Source organism: Xylona heveae (genome assembly GCF_001619985.1).
Source record: "Xylona heveae TC161 unplaced genomic scaffold L228scaffold_2, whole genome shotgun sequence".
Taxonomy (NCBI): domain Eukaryota; kingdom Fungi; phylum Ascomycota; class Xylonomycetes; order Xylonales; family Xylonaceae; genus Xylona; species Xylona heveae.
In genome coordinates, this window is record NW_017264194.1 from 771,336 (window position 1) to 790,267 (window position 18,932).

The 18,932-nt window shown below is 49.1% G+C and overlaps 5 protein-coding genes across 5 annotated transcripts; 1 reads left to right on the plus strand and 4 right to left on the minus strand.

The window, feature by feature from the left end:
• Positions 1 to 835: 835 nt before the first annotated feature.
• L228DRAFT_243855 (hypothetical protein) lies at positions 836 to 3,138 on the minus strand. The gene is made up of 3 exons (XM_018331785.1): positions 2,958 to 3,138; positions 1,875 to 2,853; positions 836 to 1,725 (listed from the first exon to the last, which is right to left on the minus strand). Exons 1-3 carry the CDS (start codon positions 2,958 to 2,960, stop codon positions 1,295 to 1,297), a joined length of 1,413 nt encoding a protein of 470 aa, XP_018190626.1. The 5' UTR covers positions 2,961 to 3,138; the 3' UTR covers positions 836 to 1,294.
• A 648-nt stretch (positions 3,139 to 3,786) lies between these two features.
• L228DRAFT_207992 (spindle pole body interacting protein) lies at positions 3,787 to 6,161 on the plus strand (the record flags this gene model as incomplete). The annotated part of the gene is made up of 3 exons (XM_018329742.1): positions 3,787 to 4,352; positions 4,415 to 5,693; positions 5,754 to 6,161. 3 exons carry the CDS (start codon positions 3,787 to 3,789, stop codon positions 6,159 to 6,161), a joined length of 2,253 nt encoding a protein of 750 aa, XP_018190627.1.
• A 1,779-nt stretch (positions 6,162 to 7,940) lies between these two features.
• On the minus strand, positions 7,941 to 9,859 carry L228DRAFT_265557 (hypothetical protein; the record flags this gene model as incomplete). The annotated part of the gene is made up of 3 exons (XM_018334717.1): positions 7,941 to 9,045; positions 9,123 to 9,437; positions 9,522 to 9,859. 3 exons carry the CDS (start codon positions 9,857 to 9,859, stop codon positions 7,941 to 7,943), a joined length of 1,758 nt encoding a protein of 585 aa, XP_018190628.1.
• Positions 9,860 to 14,028: 4,169 nt separating this feature from the next.
• Positions 14,029 to 15,967, minus strand: L228DRAFT_243858 (NAD(P)-binding protein). Its single transcript, XM_018331786.1, has 5 exons — positions 15,672 to 15,967; positions 15,166 to 15,468; positions 14,757 to 15,056; positions 14,513 to 14,581; positions 14,029 to 14,381 (listed from the first exon to the last, which is right to left on the minus strand). Exons 1-5 carry the CDS (start codon positions 15,750 to 15,752, stop codon positions 14,151 to 14,153), a joined length of 984 nt encoding a protein of 327 aa, XP_018190629.1. The 5' UTR covers positions 15,753 to 15,967; the 3' UTR covers positions 14,029 to 14,150.
• A 411-nt stretch (positions 15,968 to 16,378) lies between these two features.
• Positions 16,379 to 18,760, minus strand: L228DRAFT_243859 (GTP-binding protein Obg/CgtA). Its single transcript, XM_018331787.1, has one exon. The coding sequence runs from the start codon at positions 18,692 to 18,694 to the stop codon at positions 16,733 to 16,735; it is 1,962 nt and encodes a 653-aa protein (XP_018190630.1). The 5' UTR covers positions 18,695 to 18,760; the 3' UTR covers positions 16,379 to 16,732.
• Between the last annotated feature and the right edge of the window lie 172 nt (positions 18,761 to 18,932).

Consider the following 18,932-nt stretch of genomic DNA (forward strand, 5'->3'; position numbering starts at 1 on the left):
CTTAAGTCTTCTGCTCTTCATTGTCCACTGTTCCTCCATCTGTTCAATCTCGCTTTATTTCCTTTCCTTTTTATTCTTTCCAACGAAGATATTTCCACTGCATTTTCGTCCGGTCCATACTTTCTCATAAATTTCATCTCATTTTCTATTTGTCAACATCCACTTTTATTTTTTTCCTGCGCGACCCACATTGCTTGTTCTCATCGATAGACTTGAACCTTGCTTGTTCTTAACTTGTTTTTCCTTTTCCCTTTTCTTTTCATTTTCTTTCCTTTGGCCTTTCCCCTTTCCCTTCCTCTTTGCATTTTCATTTTCATTTTCATTTTTTCTTTTCTTCTCTTAGATCTTCTAATCATCTCTGCATTTATTTTCCGAATCTACGCTCTGCTATTTCGTTTCTCTTTTTCCTTTGTATAGAGCACTTGCCTACTTTCATTTCGCTAGCATCATTATCTCCTTGATCTTGGCCTAACGTTTGATACCACACCATACCACACCATATCATACCATACCTCTCATTCAATCTTTCCGTTCGTTTATTGTGCGTCCAATAGATATTTCATATAGGCACATTCATTCCTCCATTCCTCCATTCCTCCATTATTCATTTATTCATTCATTCATTTCTCCATTAGTCATTCGTCCGTTCCTTCATTCATTCATCCATTCATCCAATGATTCCCCAGTCATCTTGACAGTTTCGCATCCTTGCATATACTCTCGCGCATCATTCTTCTGGCGATTATCTTTCTCGTTGGCTCATTTATTCTTCACTTGTTAGCTCGATTTTTAACACTAATTGGCTCATTTATTTTACAATACAATTTACATTGTTGGCTAAAGTAGATAACTATAATACGCAGGACCATCACCGTAATATATTAATGCATCAAGTATTAGCAGAATCAAAATTGTCCGCTCGTTAGATCTTGACGTTGACGTCGACGTCGATGTCCCACGTCCCACGCCCCACGTCCAGTGTATTGTACTCTTTGCACTTCTAGATATACCTTGATGACTTGGTAACTTGATGACTTTGAACAAGCAGGAAATATGTTACCAAAAAAAATCCATAATCCGTTCTCAAGACGCCGAGAGAAGGTACAGAACCGTATAAGAATATACGAGAAGGATGTGAAAAAGAAAATGAAAAACCAGCAAAAAAAAGGGAAAAATGAAAAAAAAAGAGAAGGCGAATGAAAGGGGGAGGAACACAGACCAGAGAAACGAGAGACATTAGGGAAAAAACACGGGCAAGATAAAAAAGACAAAAGAGGGAAACAGGGACAAAAGCCTAAGCCACCACCTCCGCATCGCCCTCCATATTCGGCGCTGAGCCTCTAACAGTATTCATAAAATCAAGATACTTGAACACTTGGGCTCTATTCGCGGCGGGTCCTCTCTTAGTAGTAGTAGTAGAACTAGCTTTGGCAAAGGCTCTGCGTGCTGCAAAGCTGGCGAGGACCTGATCGACTTCGCGCTCTGAAAGCGGGGACTCGCCCGCTTCTAGCGACGTATGAAGGAGGGCATCGCGCAATTCTGCAGCGTCGATTTGACCGCTGTCGTCGTCGTCGAAGGCGGCAAAGGCGTTTTCGAGCTCGAGGGGATCAGAGAGCGGGGAGAGTAAAGAGGTGAGGGTGTTGAGGAATGAAGGGAGGTTGAGAGTAGTGCTGTTGCTGTTGGGTGGGAAAAAGGGCGCGAGGTCGGCGGGGGTGCATGTTTGGCCTGGTGGGTTGTGTGTGGTTAGAATATGCGCTAGGAGAGCAGGGAGAGAAAAAAATAAGAAAGGGAGAGAAGCAAAGGAGGGCAAAGAGGGAGAAAAGAAAAGAAAAAATAAAACAGGGAGAAAGAATGGAGAAAAACGGAGGACGCACCCAAGTTGGTAAGCATATCAATGACATCGTCTCGAGTGACTTGGCCGTCGCCGTCGCGGTCGAGAAGTTGAAAGGCTTCGCGCATTTCGCGGGCTTGGGCGGGATTTGCATTGCCTAGTGATGATGTTGGTGCGCTAGTGTTGCCTTTCTGAGTGCGCACGGGAGGTTGGTTTTGCGGCTTGATAGAGGAAGAGGAAGAAGAAGTTAGCCGGAAAGGCGATGAAGCGAAAGGCGTAGGTGCAGCAGCTGGGGCGGTGGCAGCGGCAAGGGCAGCAGCAGCAGCGGGTGTAGCGCTATTGCTTCCTCGGCGCTCATGCTCACGCTCTCGATCCTGGGAAACGAATGGGCTGCTGGCGAGACGGTCCTGTGTGGCTCCAGTTGTGGCAAAAAGAGAGTGCGTGCTATTACGCCGGTCTTGCGCAATGAATGGGCTATTGCTCGAACGCTCCTGGGAGATTGTTCGTGCATGCCCAAGTGTATTTTCGCGGTCTAGACCCAATCCCATGCTCGCGCTGCTACCGGGTCGGCTGGGTGTGGGAGATGGCGGTGCTGGTGACGGCGCACGAGGGGCCAATGTCTCGCTATTCCGTCGTGTCCCAAATGCAGGTGGAAGCTCTAGAGATTGTGCAGAGCTTGACTTGTCTGGCGACGATGGTTTGCTGGGCGATGAAAGAGGTGATGGTGGCGACGGTTGCTTTGGAGGTGACATGGGCATTGGTGGCGTGCCGAGACCTGCTGTCCAACTGTTTCTGTTGCTGCTTCCCCCGAACTCGACTGCGCTCATCTTGGTCGGAGAGTGTGATGGTGTGGATGGTTTGGGAGGAGATGATGCAACTGTAGGCTTGGTCGGCGAAGAGGGAGGTAACGTAGACGGTCGTAAGGGCGATGGCGAAGCTGGCGAGTTGGCGCGCCGAAACGGCGATGTTCGATGTTGAGACCCATAAGAGAGAGGCGAAGGCCTATACGGTGTTGCGTTTGACTGAAATTGGTCCCTTGTGTGAGCTTTGGCGTTCCTTCCTTTTTGATGGGATTTGGATGGCAACGGGTCGTTCTTGCTTGTTTTGGGAATATGGTTTCACTTACCATGGCTGCAATTGAAGAATACTTGATTAATAGATAATGATAGATGATACTCTAAGAGAAATAATCCGATTGATGTTTTGCTGTCAGTGCCAGAGCTGGTCGATTGGGTCGTGGATATCCCCGACGTCTAATCGCTGACGTCTGTTGACTTGGTCCTAGGTCCTACGGTAGCGGAGAGATGTTTATGGCGGAGACGAGACGCAGAACACAACACATTACCGCTTTCAGCATAGACCACCGGGTATTGCCGTGGCCGACGGCTCATCCAAAAGCAGTTTGGCGTAACAGTTGAGAGTTTCAGAAGTTCCACTTTCCTAATTGGGACGGGAGAGCACCGTTCGGACCCTGGTTTTTGCTAAGAAGGAAACTGCTTAAGTTAATCCACCTAACTTAACCTCATCCCCGTTCTCCAACCTGGTCCTCGTCCAATGTCTCCTTGAGATTGTGCCCTGCACGCTCTCCCGTCGACGCATCCCGCTCCATCATGAATTGATGATTGATACCCTACGTTATTTTATACCCGTTTCAGCGTCTGTCGGCTTATTTTATAGCGCGCATGGTTTGCTAGTTCAGGCTTCTCCTGATCTTACAAAGTTGTCATACAACATATCCGCTTGGTGCTGCCGAGTTCATTAATAGTTTCCGCAGCGCATATTCGCAGCAGATTGATTTATTTTGGCTGTCTTTTTTAAAGCTTTCGCAAGCGTTCCACTTCGATTATTTCTTCGCAATGGCCACCTCGATGCCTTATCGACCCTCTGGCCATTCCGGCCCCATCAATTCGTCAACTTCATTCACCTCTTTCCCCACTTCCAGTTCGCATTCTTCCATGTCTGAATGGCGGCCTCGTACGTCTTCGCGCAATCCATCAACCCGAGGCTCTGGCCGCTCCTCGAAACCTTCCTCCACGCCGTCCTCTGTTTTTGGCAACCACTTTGCAAGGCCCCCCGTTGCTCGGACCCGCAAATTAAGATCTCAATATCCGTTGGATTCTGATGAACCTCACGTCGAGTATATACTTGTGGCATCGTTTCATGTTGATAAGGGTCCCATCATGGAACATCAATATCCTGCTCCCATTAGCGGCGACGAGCACATGCTTGCGGAATTGATGTTGCCGGACCAAGCCCATGTCAGGAAGCAGGACTGGACCATTTTCTTCCTGCATAAAGACAATGGCGGTGAAGATGAAAAAGATGATTATTCTGGGGGTAAGCAAACAGCAGGAGGAGAAGAGGACCATCCCAGTATCGAACAAGATCCTGATGTGACTGAGGAGGAGCGAAAAGAGGAGGAACGCCAAAAGCTAGAGGATGCCATGGGTGGCTCCGAGGGCCCTCCATTAATATATGTTCTGAACTTGGTCAACACCAAGCAAGACCCGACAGTTAAACGGTGAGTGCTGCGGAATAGAAAATGTGGGCAACCTGCACGGACAAACACTGACGGTATTCTAGAGGGGCTGTGGTCAAGGCAATGGCGATCTGTACAAGGCATTCGTTCCTCCACATTTACAAGCCCTTGCTTCTACTTGCGCTTGATGAATATTTCAAGTCACCACGTCTCGAAACGCTTGCTTCCTTATATGATGCTGTCAATTCAATGGATCTCTCATTGATGCCTCGCCTGTCACTGCTTGAACGTATCATCCTTCAAGCGAGCGACAGCAAAGACATGTTTATTGAGAAATTTGAACAAATGATCCAACAACGCATGGCCGGGGAATCGAAATCTCCCCTACCTCCCTCATCACCAGATTCTCCATCCAAGTCGACGACCGATTTGACCCGCATGGTTGGCGGACACCGCTATACGCTTCCTCGCGATACGCACGAATACGAAACCAGGGTCATCTACAATGGGATTCCAATTCCTGTCAAGGTTCCCACCGCGGTGTCTCCAGAAACTGTGGGCGACTTCTCTCTCATCAAACTCATTCAAACTTTTGCGGGGCCACACAGCACGTCGCCACAGCCGTTCATGTTGCATTCTCACCTGACCACGGCTGGCGCCTACACGCATCCGATCATTGTCCTGATGAATGCCATGTTGACGCAGAAACGAGTCATTTTCATCGGTCATAATCGTCCCTCTGGAGAAGTAGCAGAGGCGGTGCTTGCTGCTTGTGCGCTCGCTTCTGGTGGAATTCTCAAAGGATTCACACGACATGCATTCCCATATACGGACTTGACCAAGATTGACGCGCTGCTTAAAGTTCCTGGGTTCATTGCTGGTGTCACGAATCCTGCATTTGCGAACCACCCAGAGTGGTGGGACTTGCTCTGCGATATCCCAACTGGCAGGATGAAGATTAGCAGCAGGATCGCGCCAGCGCCAGTGACAGAAGGGCTTGTTTACTTTAATCAACAAATTTCATTATCGGCAAATAACGTCGGTTCTCCTAGCACCAATAACCCGTCGGATCCGGTTGGAGACCAGGCTTTTATGGATGACGTCCTCAGAAGCATTGCTAATCGATATGGTGAAGCGAACATTCGAGCCCGCTGGCGGGACTGGGTTGTCAGATTTACCCGCATGGCTGCCGTTTTTGAAGAGATTGTGTACGGTGCTAGTGCGTTATACATTGGTGGAGACGTTGCAGATGCGGGCGCTGCGGGTGTGTCGGGCCACGGATATGTCTGGAGCGACGACGCCGCGCGGCAAAGGGAGCTTTCCGGAGCAGTCAGCCGAATCGAAGGGTGGAGAAATACACGAAGCTATTACAGCTTTATTCAAGTATGTGGTCATGGGCCCCATTCGCCTCCGTCTGTGCTTTGTACGTTGACAATGATTTAGGACCTCGCCCAGTTTTACACTTGTTGTCCCATTTCTCAAATCGACTTGCACCACCATCACGACCGGCTTCGAAGTCGGAAACTCACTCATAACGAATCTGCTGCAATTTACTTCGCGTTCAACTCTACGGTTCATAGCTACGCCGAAATTTGTCAGTTGCTGACGCTGGCGCCAGAAAGTCATGCGGGTCTCTTCTATCTATCCCTGGGTCTCTTCCACCCAGAAGGGGAAGTGCGAGTGAAAACTGCAGAGTTGCTGGAGAGAATCATGGAGCATGACGCGGGGCGTCATTTTTGGGCCTCGCTCAGCCGCTTTGCGAAATTGGCATTTCTCCGAATACGCAAGAGCAGAGAAGCCGCGGAAAGGAAGAGGGTCGAGAGTAATCCCGGGTTCGCGATGCGCTCTTGAGCAGTAGGCAAAGCGCGATAGCCACGTCTGAAACGCTCTTGCCGACGGGGTGAGTGCCGTTTGCCAATGCGTTCTGGCCGACTCGCAACATGTCAGACCCTAATTGTAGTGTCCTACAAGTGGAGCCGAGTGAATACTGAGAGCGTAACTGATAGCTAGAACATCAGTTCTGGAACCGCTGGCCAGATGTGGGATCCGTTCGAGACCCATTAGACCAATCTGGCAAGATGCGCGTCCAAACACTTTGGCACTTCCAACGCCGCGTCTCAAGCAGCTGATTAAGATCACGCTGCAGTTCCCTTCTCCGGCCGCTCACATGAGCGTAGTGGTTACCATTGGGCTGATCATATCCCTCCACTCCCCCGTGTGGATACAGCCGCCTCTTTACTCCCAAGATTTATGCTTTCAGGTCCCCAATACTCGGCTTCAAAGGGGCGCAGAGTAGAAGGAGCTTGGTCTGCCACGACAAGATTCATGGCAGATTAGCCACAGAGTATCTCTGCCCGCAGAGGGAAGCTTGAGATTATTGTCAAACTGAACGTCTCAACTGAGACGTCTGACTCTTTCAGGAAGATGAACCCGCAAGCTCGTCGGACCTTTTATCCTCGACTCCACTGGGCACAACAAAATTGGAACGATTCTTATTCCACTTCCCTCCACGAGCTCGACACGGTTTCTTATTCCGCCTTTCCCCTCGCCCTTTATTCTTTTGTTGGAGAATCTCATAGAATTAGCAGAAAGGCAGAGCTCGGTTTTGGTTGTATATATGACTGTGATGTCCTATTTTCATTTCTTCATTTCTTTTTCCGCCCTGCAATTTTTTTTTTCCTTTTCTTTTCTTTTTCTATTTTTTTGGGCTGGAAGAGGTTTATGTATATACACGGCATGGCATGGCATGTCATAGCTGCCAATGGCACAAGACCGGGTCGAGCCCGAGACTCCGCGTGGATAGATGCGAGGATGCGAGCCACGTCTGGACTCACGCGAGAGGAAATGAATGCAATTGCACCGAGATGATCATGCACCATGGATTATGGTAGAATTGATTATAGATTATTTTGATGAATAGATGTTTAGAGGTTCCAAATATATCATGTCTTTTTAAATGGATTACAATGATGACGAATTAATGCAAGTGGAATAAAATTCAGTATTTGGTATTCAGTATTCAGTAGTCGGTATTCAGTATCCGGTATCTCTAATGCTAATTGCTAAAAAAACTACTTGGACAAATTAAGAAAGAAAAAGGGGGTAGGTAAGGGTGGGTATGATAGGATAGATAGGACGAAAAATCGGCAGAGTAATAAAGTAAGTAAGGTAGTAGGTAGTATACAGACCGAAAATAACGGGAGGGGGGGGGAAGAGGAAAAAGCCGCCCAGAACATGTCATCGTTCCCGTGAATGCCATATGTCATGATATAAAAGACTGAGAAAAATAAGACACGATCAAGAGAAGAGGACAAATCCCACCCAGAAGACCTAATGACTTGATATCCCAGACACCCAGATAAAAAGCCGTGTCCTGACGCAATGCGTAACCCGTGGTATTCCCAGAAAAGAAAACAACGCCCACGCTACATGTAGTCTCATGATTCCCAAAAAAAAAAAAAAAAAAAAAAAAGGAAAAAGGTGAGCGAAACATGCAGTCAGACAAATCATGCCCGTGTCCGGATCCCCGACAACGCCGTAGCCTTCTTTTTGCGCTGGTACGAGAGATACATATTTAGACAAGACGACAAAAGGAAAAGGGAACAAGAACGGGGTCGATCAAGTACAATATCACGACCCCGGTTGCGGAAACTCCTTGAGCGGGATTTCCACTGCGGGAAGGGATGAGCGCTGCGAAGTCTGCGATGAAGGGGATAGACTATCGTTCAAGAGGCCGCCCACGTCCTGCAGGGAATGCTCGGTGCGCGTTCGGGCCAATTGCAAATTGGAGATGCCCATTGATGGGGCACGAGATGAGTCGGTTGGTCGAGCTGCTGGAGGGGAGATGGCTCCGCGTGCCATGGCAAGGATGGGAGACGAAGAGCTTGCTGGCCCTGCTCGTGCTCCTGCTCCGCCACTCGAGAGGTGATCCCGACTGTGGCCTGTTCGGGATAGATACGGGGTGAGGCCCCGCCCGCGGGACCGACTTCTTCCGCGACCCGTCTCGGACGGCGGCGTCAGCAGGCCACCAATGTCGTGCAGGAGTGCCCTGGATCCTTGACGCGGCTGCGCGTGGTCCTGCGCAATCGACGTGTTGCGCGGCGACGGGGAGTTTGAAGTAGTCAGGGCAGGTTCAGGTCGTGCAATCACACCGTTGCCGTCTTCGAGCAGTCCGCCAACGTCGAAAAACGACGTTTTGCGGGCATTGGGCGGTCGCGACTGGGTCCCCGGAGAGCGAGGCGGGTCGAGAGCATCCGGGTGCTTGAGATCGGCATCACTGTCCGACGACGCATCGTCGGCGGGGAATTCCCAGTTCTGATCAATGGCCGGCGTGACAGCCTTGGCCGTGGACGCGAGCGGAATGGCCATGGGCGCGGGACGTGGCGATTGCACCGAAGCGCGCAGCTCCGGGTGCAGGCGGATGCCGAGGTCGCGGACCAGATCCTCGTCACTTCCCCAGTGTTGCGTCGTCACCGTGCCGCGACGTGTTGAGGCGCGCTCCATGCTGTCGCTCGTCGAGCCAAACTTGTATTTGATCTTCTTGACGCCACGATCGCGCACAAAGGATCCGAGGACGAGGCCATTGGTGACGCCGGCGGCCGCCAGAATCTCCACCGAGGCCATGACGGTTCGAAACTGCTGCGACGAACGCGTCTGGATGATGGCGGGGATACGGTAGAGCGTGATGGCAACGAGGACGAGGGACAGGCTGAAAAGGAGGACGAGGGACATTTTTCTAACAAAATAAAAAAAAATGAGCATACTTGAGCGAGAGGGAAATGTTTCAACAAGTCGCGTATTCATCGAACATACCTCTTCAATGGCATGGCGGATTTGATGATGAGAGGAATCGGAAAGAAGACGAGCAGCAGGTCGGTGATGACGTCGCAGGCGCCCATGGTAATCAGTTGTGCATATCCCTGTCGGCATCGTGGTCCAGGGTCCGGAATCACCTGCCAATAATGAGAAAAGGGCTGGCATTCGGCGAGAGTCGAGATGACGACGGCGATGAAGGAGATGATGAGAAAGTGTCGGATGATATTGAGGATGATTTCGTAGGAACGCTTCCAAATGGGGGCCGTAAGCCGTTTGAGGAATTCGGATACGGTAAACTTGGCGATCCACAGGCTGTAGACAAAAAAGTCAGACAAGACATTCAACGAAACACCAAAAAAATTGATTGTAGAGCGGGATTGATCAGACGAAACGTACTATGCAGCATACATGATCCGGGAGCACAGGACCAAGCGTGAACCAATGGAGCGATGATAAATGTCCTCGGGCGTGAGACCGGTGGTGACGGCATTGTTGGTGCCCAGACGCAGCATGGCATGGACGAGGCCCATGCGTAGCAATAGCGGGATGATGCTCAAGGCAATGGTCTTGTCCTCGCGAAAGAGCTTCTCGGTGCGGACATAACGACCGGCGATGCGGACGAGTATGATAACCAAGGCAAAGGCAGTGCACCACCAGCTGAAGAGCAGCGTCGGATTATCCTGGAGCGGCGTTCGAGCAGGCGGCGGCGCAGTGGCGAAGCGGCGGGTCAGCATCGTCGGCGGTTGCAAGACGCAGACCGCCACGACAACGGGGTTACGAATGTCGCAGGGCAAATGGGGCTCAGTGATCTCGACAGAATGTATTCGTCACAAGAGAAGTTGAGCGTGCTTGGATCATTGCGATGGCCAACTGTGATAACGTCCAATAGTAAGGTGTGATAAGCAGGATGACTCCGAACAAAGGACAGGTTCGACCCCTCTCCCTCCTCGTCCGTTCAAAGCGACACAGGACGATTAGAGAGAAAATATAAACCCCAGACGCAATGTGAAACGGAGGAGAATTGAGGAGCAATGGTCGAGAGGGAGGATGAGATTCGGCGGTAGTGGAGTGAGCGATCCAGAGTATTAGCGGCGCTATAACGAGACGAAGCCACGAGGGAGGTAATCCGGAGAAAAAGAAGTTGGAGACGAGACGGCGAGAGACCGAGAGAGTTTTGGCTCAGATAGGAAGAGATAGGGGGAGATGAAGGATCGTTTCGGGTCGTGATGGTTGAGAGATTGGGGGAGATAATGAGATAGTTAGCAGTCAGTTAGGTAGGTAGGTAGGTATGGTATGGTATGGGTGGTCGTAGGTGCGGCACAAAAAAAGTAAGACTAGGTGCATAGCAGGTCCCGGGGGGGGGTCTGGGCCTTTGGATGTGGAGAGATATGGCATCCAAGATTGGTACCCAGTGCGTATCCAGTTAGAGTCCAAGGAAAGCGTCAAAGTGGGTTGACCGTTACAAAAGATGAGTAGCGGTTTGAGAAGAGTTGGTGGCAGGAAAGCCAGACAGACAAGACGGGCGGAAGAAGTGCAGAACAAAGCAAAGCAAAGCAAAGCAAAGCTGCTGGGTGCTTTGATCGCAGGGCCGAATTGGCAGCATCATGAGTGGACGGGGCGGCACGATAGGCGGCCCTGGTAGCGTGGCAGGCAAGCAAAGTTCAGCTAAAAACTCTTAAACGGACCGACAGCGAGATAAATTCATTTGGCTTCGGATCGAGCTGAGAGACGGCGCCATTTCCGTTTCGATGGGGCTCTACTACTCAAAAGAGGAAAAGGTCCATATCTGTATCGGAGTACGTCGCTATGATGACCTTTTTTGGTGGAGTTGCGCTTTTTGGACCCTGGAAATGCTAGAAAGGGTGGGGGGTGTGATTTTGCGGTTCCGTCAGGGCCAAGGGGAGGGGAAAAAAAAGAGTAAAGACACATGGTTGGGTGCAGATAATGCGTCGAGTCCCAAGGTGCCGGATGGGGGGAAGGAAGAGTCAACCCTGCACATGTCGATTAAACATCCAATCCTTTATTATCATCTTACTAGGTAGGTATTCGCATTGCATTCTTATTTCGGCACGAGTGCCGCGATCATCTTGTCCCTTTGGCTTGCCCTCCTATCTGGGACCATTGGGTCAATCCATGAACAGGAGATGCCCGAGGCCTTGGAATTGGGGGGGAGTGGGGAAACCAGCTACTACGAATGGTATTCTAGTTGATTTTTTTTTTTTACCGCGGATGCATGTGCCAGGCGAGAGCGAGAGAGAAAAAAAAAAGAGGAGCAAAGTGGGAGGAGGCCGGGGCGCCGAGTGGGGGCAACAACATGGTCAGTGATAAGCATTGATGACCGTACAGACAGTGCAGTACCATAAAGACATGTACATTTCAAATCGTAAAAGACGACTATTGGACCCGTAAAGTAGGTTTGCTGGGGATCACAAAAAGAAATTGGAATTATATATTTATCGCGATCCTTCTTCTGACACGCAAGGAAGAGAGCGCCACCAAAAGGGACAGCCTGACAGGCAACAAGTAGACAGAGATAAGGACGTTTGGGGGCTGCTCTGCCAGCCGCGCGCGGCAGCGAAAAGGGTAAAGGACGAGCGCTGGGAGATGAGAAGTGGTATGATTATGCTGTCAGTGATGGATCCTAGTTCCCCATGTGTGACCCAAGTATCTCACATCTTGGACCTATCATTCATCTTTAATTATCATCAACATCATCTCGACTCATCTTCCTCATCTTCCTCATCTCTCGTCCTTTTTACTATATTCTTCCCTTTCTGCAAAGTCTAAGGAATGAGTTGTGGGAATTTACCGACTTTTCGAGGTTCCTAGGTTCCCAGTCTTCGGTTACGCTACCCAATGGGGATATCCTTCCGAGTGGGGATGAGGCGCAGCTTTCGTTTCCGGGTAATCACCAGAGCCCCCCAGTATGGGAGTAAATTCGGAACTCCAATGGTACCGTTCTCCGGTCATCGTCCCCAAGCCGATCCCTTCCCCGTCATTCAATCGTCAGAGTCCATTTACCGTACTTTTTTACTGGGCCCAGTCATGTCCCACAAAAGAAAATAATCTATTTGAAAAATTAATAACTACCTTATCCACTTCAGAATCTTATATTATTCAATTCCCTCATAACCTCCTTCTATCAACTACAAAATACTTTGTACTGCATTACCTACAGGTATAGACGAAATATCCATCACCCCGTATATCCGTGCTACAACGATAGCCGAGTGATGCATCACCACCCTAGCAGCTGTACGTGATTGCTGCCTCGGCTCAGCGCCAAGCTGAACCGTTCCCGTCGATCCAGACCTCTCCCGCCATCCAATATCCTCACACACACAAAGTATTTGATCTGATGTGTAGCGCCGACAGTGTTGGATTTAGTTGCTTGACATTTCAATGTCAGTCCTCATTTGTGCTCTTATTCTTCTATTCTCTTATTCTCTTGCTCTCTTGTTCTACTCGTCTCTTGCTATTGCTTAACCCCTGCGAGAGGCACCTGTAGCTGTTGTTCACCAGTACAAAGTACCCCTACAACTGTCGTGTGCCCAACTTCCACGTCCGACGCAAGTAGCGCTACACCCTAGTCTCTCCCAGTCCCCATATGGCGCCAACAGCGCTATGCTTCAGCGTTGACCCCTGTAACTGTCTGCTGTACCCGTTTTACCTTAAGGTAACTTACCTAACCTACCTTACCTACCTAAGGTATCCATACCCTCAATGTCATACCTTAGTTGCCTTGGTCTTCACGATTCCTCCTGTTTCAACATACCTGTGAGCTTAAGCTTAGGTACGCACTCCACAACAACTACAGCGCCATTCACCTTTATCATTGTAAGTTATACTACAACGTACATTATACCAACAATATCCCCCGTGAAATATCCCCCGTCAAAGAGATCACATCACATCTCATCTCATCCCATCTCCAAGGTACAATACACTTTTATTCCATAGAATCCATACCCATGTCTATAATTCCCCTTTTCTTCCTCTTCAAAAGCTAAAGTACCGATGATATACTTTCCCCACAACCTACTACACCCTACTTTCTACACTATACAATACACACTATACACTATACACCCTACACCCTACACTCTGCACCCTACACTACACTATACACTGTGCACTGTGCACCTGCAAGCCTTTCGTCCAGTATACTGTCCCGGTACAGCGGAACCACTGTAGTCTGTACCACTGCAAATCCAGGGCTGGCATTCCTGTGCCACTGTGCCACTGTATGACTATAACTTAACTGTACTCCTTAACTGACTGCACTTCTACATCTATATGTCAAGTGAGACATTTGCAGATCGTGCAGATCTTATTCATTTCTACTTTGGTACGAGTACGGTGTAACTCCCTCTTGAGCAAAATTGGGACTCGGACAAAGACGACCTGAATACTCTTACTCTTACTCTCTTTGCGCTCTGCTGTACAGTACCACAAAAACCCGCAGTGCGACTCAAACCCAGCTGGCGGGGAATAACAGCCCAGCTGACGGTAATAACAAAAATGAGGAAACTGACAGAAACTTAATTCGTCCCTTGCCTTGTACTCGTAAATCAGACATACTACTTTTGTACTGTAGCTTTGTACTTACCTACGGAGTAAGGATGATAGGACGACCGACATGGCTGGGAGTACTCCGTAAGTTAACTATACCCTAGGTGCCTATTGTTCACCGATTACCTTTCTTAGGTCCAGGGCCGACGTGAAACCAATCACAAGTTATGGCTGTCTGACTTTGGCGTGTTGGCGTGGGGACATGCACATGGATCCAATACCTTGATAATACTTATAAAAAGAACCCACAAGAAGAGAAAATTAAAGAGAGAGAAATGTCCCAAATAGAACAAAAAGAGAAATAATCATGGATTATTATTGAAAGAGATATGGCTCGATTAAGACAAAAGCGTCAAGGCTTTTCCACTACCTGTCAATACAGAAACTCCATATATACCAGGGTCTCGTCTCCAACAATGCGCCATAAGACAACGCGAAAGGATCAAATACAGCTCAAGCAAACGCCCGAGTTTCCTGCTCGCAGTAAGCCCAGAACTGCTCGGCCACGCCCTTTCCGCCTTCAGACGTGCTGCGCAGCCCCGGAACAATGTCCTGTCGAATCGGACCCAGACGGCCCCACGGGATAATGTATTGGCCGGTATTTTGCAGCGTGAGATCATCTGACAGACCCGCAAAGAGCTCCGTATAGGCTCCGTAGATTGGATGGTATGTAATCAGGATTTCCTTTGAGTTTTGATATACGTTAGACAAATATCTGAAAAGAGAGGTATATATTATAAATAAAAAATAAAACCCCAAAACGAAAAAAGGGAGGCAGGAAAAAAAAAGGTCAAAAGGCATGACAGAGTACGTACTATGATTGTCCTGGTAACAATGTTATGTTCGCGCTGGAGATCCGTTTTGAGGTTTCCGGGATTGAAGCTCTGGAATTACATCATGTCAGTGATATCTCCCCCTCAACGAGCTGCGGTAATAACTAGCTCTGATCCCTTTCTCTCTCATCTCTCAAATATATCCAATATCCAATCTGAATGTCAAGGACTCCGGGTAGAATAACAAGGGCGGAATGCAAGCAGCAGAATGCAAGACAGAACTCACCAAACTAACAATCCCATCCTTTTCATATCTTCTCGCAAACTCGGATCCCAACAGTACATTCCCCGCCTTGCTCTGGCCGTAATCGACCTCTGGCCGATTAAACACCGTTGGCCTGCCTGAAGCATCGTCGAGCACCACTCCACCCTTTGGCGCAAGCACGTCGACGACCAACGAGCCCGCCCAAGTAACGCGTACGGTTCCAGGGGGCGACGACGCTGCAGTTTTCTGAAGAATCGGGACTAATTCCTGCGTGAACAGGAACGGGCCCAGGCAATTCGTGCCCATTTGGACTTCATGGCCCTAGATCCCCATGGTCAATCTCGTTTCATATAACCCGAATATTACCTGCCCATCCAACGGCATATTTGGTTTATTTCAGGGGAAAAAGAAAGAAAACATAGACAAATACCTGCGTCGATTTCCTTCCCACAGGAGGAGTCATCACGCCCGCATTATTCCACAACACATCCAGCCGCTTCTCTTTACTCAAGAACTCCTGCGCGGCAGGCTTGATGGTCGCTAGGTCGCCCAGGTCTACGCTCAGAAACTCCACTCGGCCTTTGGATTGCGGATGCGCGGCCTTGATGCGCTCGATTGCCTTGAGGGCCTTGTCGCGGGTCCGGCCGGCCGCGTAGACGGTGGCATTCTTGGAGTAGAGGATCTTGGTCAGTTCGAAACCGACGCCTGCGTAGCCGCCTGTCACGATGAAGACCTAGACATGTCAGCATTTTTTTTTATCACACACTTTTTTTTTTGTTTTGTTTCGTTGGTGCTGTTGTAGGGAGAGAAAAGGGGAAACATGAGGGGCAAAGGATGTTTAAATAACACGAGCATCATCGAAAATAAAAGATCTGAAACAGACCACACAGGGGCTATAATTGCAACATGATACATGTAACATCTCGAAGCTCACACCTTTCCAGATTGATCACGGAGTTCTTTTTCTGTAAGGACCGGCGCGGGGATCCAGAAACTCTGGCTGAACGAGTTCCCCATGTTGTTTGTGTGTTTGTATATCTCTGGTGTATCCTTGTAAATCTTCAAATCTTGGAATTATCAAATCTTCAGATATTCAAGCTTGTAAAAATAATTCTTCAATTGATACGACTATTTATATAAGAATCATTGTAAGGCTGGCACGTATAGGCTGGCACGTATACGGGATGGAGGAGAGATGAAGCTTGATTGACAGTCTAGGCAGATAGCAAGCGACGTAATCTATATGGGTCGTGATGCGTGCAGTAGGCATCTCGCTATGTAGAGTAAACTTTGTAAGACTAAGTATTAGCGTTGAAATTAGCGACAAACCATACCTTGTTTGCATTTACTAGTAACTTAATATACTAAGAAATCTGAACTACTTTCGGGAAAGTTCTGCCAAAACTTGCTCAAGTGCATTTTTTAGTTATACATACAGTGAGATATAACCATTATCCTTGGCTAGTTCTCAACTACCTTATAACTATTTCTTAACCATTTCCTAACCACCCTTTTACATTTTGCCTTCCCCTACAGTATGTTACTAAAAGGATCACCTTGGGGTACTTTGTTTTCTATGGCAAATACATATAATATAAAGTATTACTATGATACGGGCGCCTTCCATATCCGGCGAAGCCCAATGACAGCATATACTCGTAGCACGTGTAAAATCTATATAGAGCGAAGCGCTTGTAAACATTGAAGCTACCAAGGTTTTGTATGTTTTAAGTTACGTGTGGGTCCAAAGGTCGAAGTACATTGATAAGTCGTGGTATCGCTGCATATTTTTTTACTTCGATGGGAAGCTGTGTTGACGAGGATAAGTACCAGTACTGCAAGTGTGCCTGGCACCAAACCATTGGTTGAGAGGCGGGACGTTCAAAAAGCAACAAAGTCATTACCTCCAGACGCTTATACGTATTGTACGTACCTAGTTATAACTATAATACATTGTATAATATAGGTATTAAAAACGACAAACAATCAAAAGTCAATCACTGACTGTCCAAAATATCCACCGCGAGGTCCACGATCCTCTCAATGCCCTCAGCGCGAATTGCGCTAACTGGGACAGCCCGTAGAAGAGCGCCATCCCTCCATCCATCTTCCTTCCCACTGGGATGTGCTTCTTGACCGCTTGCAACAGCATCGAGATACCTTTGAAGGTTGACGAAATTATCCTGGGTCTCGGACAGATCCGCCTTGGTAGCAACCACAAGCCATGGTTTAGCTGAAATGGGAAGAATATCAGACGCCAGCGGGGAAAGATGGAATGGCGACGTGTAAGATTGAATTGTAGAGTGCTGGGCATCATGATCTGGGTCCAGTTCGAGCTCGAGTTCAGCCTTGGAAATCTCGTCCTGTGTCTCCTCTGCGACAGCCCTCAGTTTCTCATATGCTGCAACCTCTCTCCAAAGGCCCTTGAGTGATTCCACCGCATCTCCAGCACCTAAATCGACGACGAACCCAAGGATTCCCGCACGCTCAATATGCCTGAGAAAGCCTAGGCCTAATCCACGATCTTGATGGGCGCCAGGAATGAGACCAGGGATATCAGCAATTGTAAATTTGGTACGTGGCCCGTCTTTGCCATGGCGTCCTTGAGAATCTCTACCAAATAGCTTTGGCCGGCCCTTGTAATTATCTAGCACAACGGTCCCTATATTGGGCTGTAGGGTGGTAAACGCCCAATTACCGACGCGGGTTCGACTACGACTGAGGGAGCGCAACAGCGTGCTCTTTCCGGCATTGGGCAGACCCACGAGCCCGACGTCGGCAAGGAGCTTCAGTTCCAGCTCCAATTCTAACCGCATGGCTGGCTCCCCTTTCGTTGCATATTTGGGCCGCGGCACCGAGCGGCTGATGAAATGCGGGTTCCCCAAGCCCCCTGCAGCGCCCGCAGCGAGGAGAAGAGGCTGTTCCATGGGTTTGGAAAGGTCCAAAGAAATGGGCGCGGGTAGCTGCATCATGCTGAGATGGGACCGTCGTACACGGGGAAGAGGAGGAAACTCGGTCGTTGCGAAGTCAGAAGGAGCGGAGGCCGGGTGCAATAGCCATTTGTCGCGGCGGAATTCAATGCTTTGAGATTCAAAGTCCGTCAGGGCGGAGCCATGAACTCGCTGTTCGGACTCGGACTCCTCGCCTTCGAGGATGCTAGAGTTCTTTTTTTGTGTCTTCAAGTAAAGTTTTCGACGTTCTTCTTCCTCTGCGAGAGGGTCATATCGAGAAATTTCCCGTACGACTGTGCCCACAGGGACTTGAAGTAATACGTCTTCGCCCCGTTCACCTCCCTTGTTTTTCCCACGCCCGTTTCTGCCGCGTCCTGCTTTAAGGATGCCTCTCCGTGCAAGCTTGTGGAGGCTGGTCTCGCCTTGGACGGCCTGAATGTAGATGTTGCCACCACTGCCTCCATCTCCACCATTGGCCGGACCGTTCGCAATATATTTTTCTCGTAGAAACGACACGCACCCGTGACCGCCGCCGCCAGCGTGGAGTGTAATAGAGCAGCGATCGGTGAATAGAGATCGAGAATAGTCATCCGGAAGTGGGTCGAGCCGGTTTACAAGCGTAGCATCTTCGCCCTTAGGCCCATCTCCTGAGAGAGGGTCGACTCGTCTCGGAAGCACCTTGTGGTAGTCCTCTTCATCAACTTCGGTCGCCTGGGCATCGAGCTTGTTTGTCTGATTAATATGTGCCGAGGAAGAGATATGGCGGAAATTCAGAGAGCAATTGGAAGAATATCCAAGTGTTGAGGCTACATCTGCTTGCTTAGAGGCTCTGCGAGCTGTAAGGCAGGAAATGCCCCGTGATCGTTGCCATGATATAGAGGCAGTCGAAGCAGTTACAAGATGGCGTGACAGTGTAGGCTTGCTCAACGCGGGATAGAGAAAAGGCGTCAACGTCAATGTTAGTACATTTCCAACATGACGTGAACTCCTTGAAGCTGAGGGCGACATTTGCCCTATATTCAGTGATCTTATTCGTCAATTGCTTGGAATTGCTCTAAGTGAAAAACATCATCGTCGAGTAAGATCCCGGAGGGGCAGCCACTGGACCTCCGACATGCAAGTATACTCTACGGTAATCTGCACGATCCATGCCCGAAACGATCTCCCGCCTATTCCTGCTATCTAACATGGCTCTCACAAAGAGACGTCACACATTTAAATCATTCAAACCACGTATGGATAATCA

What these genes read in the sequence shown, in the direction of transcription:
- L228DRAFT_243855 (XM_018331785.1), bottom strand. An exon ending in TGATATGCTTACCAACTTGG is followed by an intron (nt 1,726 to 1,874) that starts GTGCGTCCTCCG and finishes ACAACCCACCAG; the next exon opens with GCCAAACATGCACCCCCGCC.
- L228DRAFT_243858 (XM_018331786.1), bottom strand. Translation starts at nt 15,752, where the DNA reads ATGGGGAACTCGTTCAGCCAGAGTTTCTGGATCCCCGCGCCGGTCCTT. An exon ending in TCCGTGATCAATCTGGAAAG is followed by an intron (nt 15,469 to 15,671) that starts GTGTGAGCTTCG and finishes TGACATGTCTAG; the next exon opens with GTCTTCATCGTGACAGGCGG. An exon ending in AGGATGGGATTGTTAGTTTG is followed by an intron (nt 14,582 to 14,756) that starts GTGAGTTCTGTC and finishes ATGTAATTCCAG; the next exon opens with AGCTTCAATCCCGGAAACCT.
- L228DRAFT_243859 (XM_018331787.1), bottom strand. Translation starts at nt 18,694, where the DNA reads ATGTCGCCCTCAGCTTCAAGGAGTTCACGTCATGTTGGAAATGTACTA.